The 7,478-nt window shown below is 38.6% G+C and overlaps 1 protein-coding gene across 1 annotated transcript in view; it reads left to right on the top strand.

The window, feature by feature from the left end:
- The window catches only part of SLC28A3 (solute carrier family 28 (concentrative nucleoside transporter), member 3), a 43,246-nt gene that overhangs the window by 10,700 nt on the left and 25,068 nt on the right, over positions 1 to 7,478 (top strand). Inside the window, exons 2-5 of the mRNA XM_009080757.1 lie at positions 73 to 155; positions 3,576 to 3,667; positions 5,047 to 5,236; positions 7,155 to 7,299. Coding sequence (XP_009079005.1) covers positions 73 to 155; positions 3,576 to 3,667; positions 5,047 to 5,236; positions 7,155 to 7,299 — 510 coding nt within the window. The remainder of the gene's footprint in view (positions 1 to 72; positions 156 to 3,575; positions 3,668 to 5,046; positions 5,237 to 7,154; positions 7,300 to 7,478) is intronic.

Below are 7,478 nucleotides of genomic sequence, written 5' to 3'. Positions count from 1 at the left end.
GGAATGGTTTTTTGCACCTTACTTATCAAGCATACACCCTTATCGCAGTCTTGGCACTGATCTGTTTTCCAGGAGGATGAATGCATAAATATTGAGAGTGATCTGCATGAAAACAAACGTGACTTGGCAGATGATGAGCAACCACGCTTGAAAGGGTAATGTGCTTTGTATGAGTAAGTTTTCCACTCATTTCATCCAGGCCTAAGCAAAAAGCTGCCAGTGTTTCTGCTTCTGGAGTGACAGGTCTAAATTTCACTGCCATACCCCTACACTACACAGACCTTTGTATTGCCTAGCAATTTGTATAACACAAAACCACAACATATTTAAAATTCTTATACCTTGCAACTGACTCATTTGATTGTGGTACTATCCTTTTAAAGCCTTGCAAATCAAAAGAGCGATATTTTTTCTTTTTTACTTTTCCAATATTTCCATAGCAGTGTTTTTTAAACAGAAGTCTTAAACAGTGGTATCTTTCAGGAAGTTAAAGATTCACTATTGTCATTCAGTTTACATAGCTATTCACTCCAGTGCAAAACAGAACAGCTGTGTAAAAAAGCCATTTTGATGGACCAAAGTTTTTACACTTCATTTGCACTGCTCCCAAGTGACCACACAGTGAGAACACACATCTATATTTTACTTGAAAATTAAGGTGGTTTTTTTCTGAAAATGACAAACCCTGTATAAAGCATTAAAAAAAAATTAAGACACAATACCTAATATGATATTTAATGTTGGGGGGGGGATGTATTTCTGCTTCTGTCATACTAAATCCTCATATGTGTCATTGATTTCTGTCAACAGATAGCACTGAATAGGCTGTGGCCTGAGACACAGCCCCTTTGAAAAATCAGTCTATTGACAACAAAGGATTCACATACAAATATTTCACACTGATGCTCTCCTTTAAATGTGCTTAAACGAGATCTGTTTTTTCACAGAATCAGTCATGTTGAAAGGGACCACAGTGGGTCATCTGGGCCAACCTTTCTACTTAAGCAGGGTTGTCCTCGAGCACACAGCACAGGATTGTGTCCAGATGGTTCTTGAATATAACCAGTGAGGGAGAATCCACAACATCTCTGGGCAATCTGTTCCAGTGCACAGTGACTAGCACAGTAAAGAAGTTCTTCCTCATATTCAGGTGGAACTTCTTGTGCATCAGTTCCTTCCCATTACCTCTTGTTTTATTGGTTGGTGCCACTGAGAAGAGCCTGCCTACATCTTCTAGGCACCTTCCCCTTCAGATACTTAAAAAGGGCCCCTCTCAGTCAGCTCTTCTCAAGACTGAACAGGCCCAACTCCCTCAGCATTTCCTTTTAAGTGTGATGCTCCAGTCCCTTAATCTTTGTTGCCCTCTGCTGGACCTGCTCCAGGAGCTCCCATGTCACTCTTGCACTGACAAGTCCAGAAATGGACACAGAGCTCCAGGTGTGGCCCCACAAGAGCTAAGTAGAGGGTCAGGATCACGTTATTGACCCGCTGGCAATACTTTTCCTAATGCATCCCAGGATCCCATTGGCCTTCTTGGCCACAAGGGCACACTGTTGACTCATGGACAGCTTGTTGTCCACCAGGACCCCCAGATCCTTCTCTGCAGAGCTGCTTTTCAGCAGGTTGGTGTCCAACCTGTACTGGTGCCTGGGGTTATTCCTTCCCAGGTGCAGGACCCTGCACTTGCCCTTGTTGAATGTCAGAATGTTCCTCTCTCCCCCTATATCCAACCTGTCAAGGTCCCTCTGAAGGGCAGCACAGCTCTCTGAGGTATTGATAACTCCTCTCAGTTTTGTATCTTCCATGAACTTGCTGAGAAGGCACTCTATTCTCTCGTCCAACATTTTCAAGATCTCCAGTTAATTAAAACCTGTCAGCAATGTGCTACATTTCAAGCCTGTAGAATCAGCTGTTAGAAAATAATGATTTTTTTGTAAACCAGCCAGATTTCATGAGGAAGATATTTTTCTGACACCTTTAGGAATAGAGCTGCATATTTATGATATACACATCTAAAGATTTAAGATATCCTGGTGCCAAAGTGATAATAGACTAAATTAATAAAATTAAAAGGAGAGCAAGATGTTAGAACAAAGAAGAGACTACAAAAAATTGTAATATGAAAGTAACAACTTTAAATCCCAAAGAGCTCATAAGTAGCAGTAATAGACAGATAGTATTTTTTCTTTTTCTTGGTTGATGGATGAACCATAAATTTGATGAAGTAACTCTGGCTTGTTCATCCATCTCTCTCATTTCTCCTTTTCTTTTTTTTTTGTGTTGTATTTAATCTCTCTGCTGAGATTTGGTAGATAACACAATGTTCTTACAAGTTAAAAAAAAAGAAGTGCTATGATTTGTGAGGCAACAGGAATTCCCAGAACTAAAATTGAAATATCAAAAGCAATCAAGATTTCTCAGAGATCCTATTACTCTTCGTTCTGGCAAAGTAGTGTGTTCCTGCTCTGCTCTGAGTGCTGATAAGAATTAAATTAATATTGCTTGTTTCTCTCAAATTTTCCTTATATTAATCAAATTTTTATGTGCAGCAGAGAAGGGTATTTATTCATTAATTTCAGTGTGCATCTAACTCCAGCTGCATTTAGTTTCCAAACAAGTATAGTCTGGATAATTAGCATCTCTAAATATAATGTTGCCTTTATAGACTGATGGTGGGAGGCACTGCTTTAGAGATGTGTGTCTCTAAAGCAGTGCCTCTGAGATGACAGAGCTGTAACTGTGATTTTTTTTTCAGCTTGCACAATATGAGGATGTTTACTTAGCTGCAGCTTTTGTAACTGAAATATGTTCACATCACCAGCATAATTAACTTTGGAAATCTGTGCTGAATTAACTTCCTCAACTGCTATTACCCTAAATCTCAACCTCCCTCATGAAATCAGTCTGTGTTACCCTTAGTGAGGTGAGAAAACAACGAAAGTGAAATACTTAACAATTGGAAGATCTGGTACTAGGGAAGGATATTTGAATATAACAAATAATTTTGGCTTCCATGAACTAATGAGAGGAAAATTTAATGCAATTAACAACCAAATTTTCAAATATCCAAAAACCCCTATGCACATTTTAGTAAGGTTTTAAATGAGTATTAGTAATTTTACACACAAAAATGCAGCCTTGGGCCTTCACAACCATATCAACACTACTGTTCCACATAGCAATGCTGGGCTGTATAAACAGATTTTGTGGGTTCAGTAATGGGCACTGAATCTTCAATTACCTACACAGTTTGCACTAAAACTGTTAACAGACCTCTAGGAGCTATAGTTCAGAGGCTAGTGGAACTGGCCTACTAACTTTGGCCCATTATATAGTTGACAGATTGTTGCATTACATATATGCCATATTTTCTTTTTAATTGCCCAACATCAACCCAAAGAAGTGCCCCTCAAAAGATTCAATTTTATTTGGCACTTTGTGACCCAAATTTAACCCTTAGCAGTTCGTCAAACTCTGGTGGAGAAATTTTTACCAATTTAACCTGATTTTCTTCTGCAAAAGCTTACCTTCCTGTTCTTTGGGTTTTGTTATGGGGTTTTTTTTCATTTTTCTAGGCATTTAGAAAAGAAATATGATGAAGTCTGTGAGTTTTACAAGACACATAAAACCAGAATTCACTATGTGATCTATGGAATTTTAATAACAGGTACAGTAGATATTACACTCAAGGTTGCTGAAACTTTATTTATTTACCTGCATGAGACTGTAGGCTGTGCTTGTCTTCCAGCTGACACAAAAACTCTTCAATGTGTTTAAGACTGCATTACATAGGAGTTATAAGTGAATTTAGTCCCAGAGAAAACTTCAGATTGCAAAACCTCCACTCATTCCCAAACATAACAAAAGCACAAATCTTGCTAAACTGCTCCTCCAGCATGTTTCAACTCCGACTAGCAATTACATTTGTGATAATGGGATAGTTCAGTCCTTTTGTCTACTCTATTACCAGCTGCCTCCAAAACTGCAGCTTCAGGAACTTGCCCAAAACCATGAAATAACATTAAAAAGAGTCAGGGTACAAATCAGACTCAACTGAAGTCAGCAGGCTAGAAATGAAAACTTTCTGTTATAACCCACATCATGCAATATCCACAACAAATATTTTCTAGAGGAAATGTGTTTATGTCAGTATGCATTACAGAATAATTCAGATATTCTTTGTCCCTTTCCTAATTAGCCCGTAGGTTGGTTTGTTTCCTTCCATTTCACCAAGTTTCTCTTTGAGATCCCCCTACTTGAAAACTGAGAACACAGATCTGAAATATGTCTGTGAGAAAGACATCAGCATAACAGGTAGTTATTAAAATGCCATTTCCATGCTGAATATCCTGCTCTCATAACATCAGCTTGTCTTGCTTTGTCATAGTACAGACGTGTTCTGACTCAAGAGAGCAAGTTCTAAGGATATGTCAGGGTTTCATTGGTTAATTCCATAAGAAACCAACTTGCCTTACGAAAATCACCAGTTCTTCCATATTTGTCATAGACAAAATCATTATTTTTCACGAGAACTGTTTCTATGGCCAGCACGTAGAGCAATGAATGTGCCAAATGACAAATAACTTCACAGCCGCTTTATAAAATAAACTACTTCTAAGCTTGCCCTCTTCAGGCAAGTAAGAGAAGTTTCTTAGTGGTTTTTTGTGTTTTATTGGATAAACTCATCCTCTCATGAAAGAAGGAACAAGACCCATTGCTCTTAATTCAGGTTTTACACAGGGAGAAGTAGTTCTTTAGATGCATTTAATTTTCCCAAGTGATTAACATGTTTGATATGAAGTTGGCTTGACCAAAGCATATAACCTGCTTTGATGGAATGAAAGCCACCTTTCATATCAATGAGCATATCATAAGTAACAAAACCATCTACAAAAGCAAGGTTTTTCAGTATTTAACCAAGAGTCAGAAAATCACTGAAAACATAAACACAGGCCTGACTTTAATCACATCCTATAAATTTAAGATTTGATTCTGTTTTTAAAAAGACCAGCCTACCTGACATGTATGTTCTTGTTTCTGTGACAGCATACTTGGCACTAGTTATTGCAGCATGCAGCCTGAATTTTCAGAGAGCCTTGCCACTCTTCATCATGACAGTCCTAGCCATCTTCTTCATCTGCTGGGATATTTTAATAGCTAAGTATGAAGACAGAATTGCTGCATTCTTTTCCCCTGGAGAAAGATATCTGAAAAAACAGTGGTTTTGGCTAAAATGGTAAATACTAATTACTTCCTATTTATTGAGAAGGGCAAAGCATTAGTCAAGATACCTCTACAGTTTTGTTTCAACTTACATCCCCGTAAGCACAGGGACATGGACCAATCATACAAATTTCAATAAGATCACAGAATAATTTAGTATTTTCCAGTTTATAGATGCCAGACACACTTTTAAGCATGCAATATAGTAGTAGTTAGGTAATCTTGGCAGAAAGTATAGTAAAATACCACAAATTCAGATAAGACAAGTTTATGGCTGGAAGACAATATGTTCACAAATGTTCAGGTGTGTTGTAGCCTTCTGCATTCATTCTGCAATACAGAAAGTGCTTCACTGTTACTTGCTCAGAGAGCTGCGAGATTCATAAAAACCTTAGCTCTAACACATACAAACTGCTAAAGACAGAAGTGTGTTATCTAGGCACTACTTCTTCACACATCGCCATAGCAATTTTTACTTGACCTTCAGGAATCAAAACATGCCAGACACAGTTACATAATGAGATCTTATAACCTTAATTTGGGATGGTAGACATCCATCTGATAGATAAATCGTTGATAGTTAGATATGGCAGATACTTATTTCAAGTATTGCTGAACAGTTCTCAGGAATATTTAAGTTATACCTGGGAAATGAGGAGTCAAAGGACCCTTGTAGACCAAATGAAAGACCAAATGAATCTCATTAAAAAGGAAAAGGAAATTGCCCAGCTGCCTTCAATTTCAGCTAGGTCACCTACCAGCTGAGAGTGAGAGAGTTCTAAGAAGGAGTAATTCTCAGTTCAGGAAAATCTCCTGGCTTATTAAAATTTAAAAATGGTTTTGATAAGAAAGATGTTATAAAGATTGTGGTCCTTCTACTCATTAGAGAGCACATTAGAAAGCCCTATCAGAGAACACTCATACAGGCATCTCCATTAGATGATCTGGTAGCTTCTTTGGGTGAAGAAGCAAACAGAACGGGAGAGCCCTGAGGAGCAGCTGGAACAAGTTAGGGTAGTAAATGCTGTATTAAATCAGCTACAATCCTTAAATTTTACCCATCACAGATTAAGTGCTTAACTCTAGGTCATGGAGTCCTCCAAGAGACAGACAGGCTCTCAGGTGTAGAATGTCTTGTTCAACATTGCAGTGGCCAAGCCATTTTGTGGAGTTTGCCTGCAATGTTTTTAATCCAGGTCTAAAAATGGATTTTAGGTATGTAGAAACCTCTGAAATCAGTGGAAGCTAAACAACCATTAGACACAAGTAGCATTAAAGACCCGTCACTGTGTATATTTCCCCTCTGTATATGGGATGACGTATTTCTTTGCCTTTCAAGCTGTTGTTGTGGTAATTGCCTTCAATAACTAAGCTGAACATGGTTCTGTGATAGTGGGGACCATAGAAACGCTGAAACACAGGTGTACATGTGGCTCTTGTCATTGTTTCTGAGATAGCTGAACAGACTACAGCTGGCCACAAAGAAATAAACAGTTTATAACCTGCTCCTCAATAGTGTGTGCTTTGTAGTCCCATCAGTTACACAGCACAGTGTAACTCATAAAAGCCACAGCCTGACTTGCCCAGAGCTAAGGAAAGATTCAATAAAAGAAAGAAAGGAAGGGAAGGAAAAGGAGGATCGATTGAGATTCCTTTAACAGAAATAATACCCAGACAAGAGCCACTCATAGTTTAATAGGTTCCCCCACACTCTGTCTTGGGGGAAGTTGTTGGAGGACATTTCATCCAGATGCTACCAAGGAGGGAGGTGTTGTCAGAGGTGGATCAGCAAAGTGGGCTCCTTTTGCACGTTTCAGCCTAACACATTGCACAAACTGTTCATTCACAGACAGAGCTTTAAATATTGTGGGTAGGGCAAGGGGAATGGATATCTGGCCTTTTTCAGGATGTCATGACACTTTTTTTCCTAGGATGTTTTGTGCAGCTCTTGTTACAACTGTCATCTGCTGGCTCATCTTTGACACAGCAAAACAGGGATCTCGCCAGCTGATCTCCTTTGGTGGACTTGTGATGTATGTTCTTCTGATGCTTATGTTTTCCAAATATCCATCCAGAGTGAGTATTTAGTCCATGTTGGATCTTTCTGAAGTTTTTAATTAAACATCTCAGAAGCTATTCCCCTACCCTAGAGCCAAGTTTAGGAAGAGAACTGAAAATCCAGAAAAGTACAAGTTTAGTGATGTATTTAATTTCTGAGGAAAGTTACTTTGCTCTTGGGGAGCATGTGTGGGGTG

Source organism: Acanthisitta chloris, unplaced genomic scaffold (assembly GCF_000695815.1).
Source record: "Acanthisitta chloris isolate BGI_N310 unplaced genomic scaffold, ASM69581v1 scaffold16558, whole genome shotgun sequence".
NCBI lineage: Eukaryota > Metazoa > Chordata > Aves > Passeriformes > Acanthisittidae > Acanthisitta > Acanthisitta chloris.
Note: the sequence above shows the minus strand (reverse complement) of the source record. Positions and strands in the feature narration are given on the sequence as shown.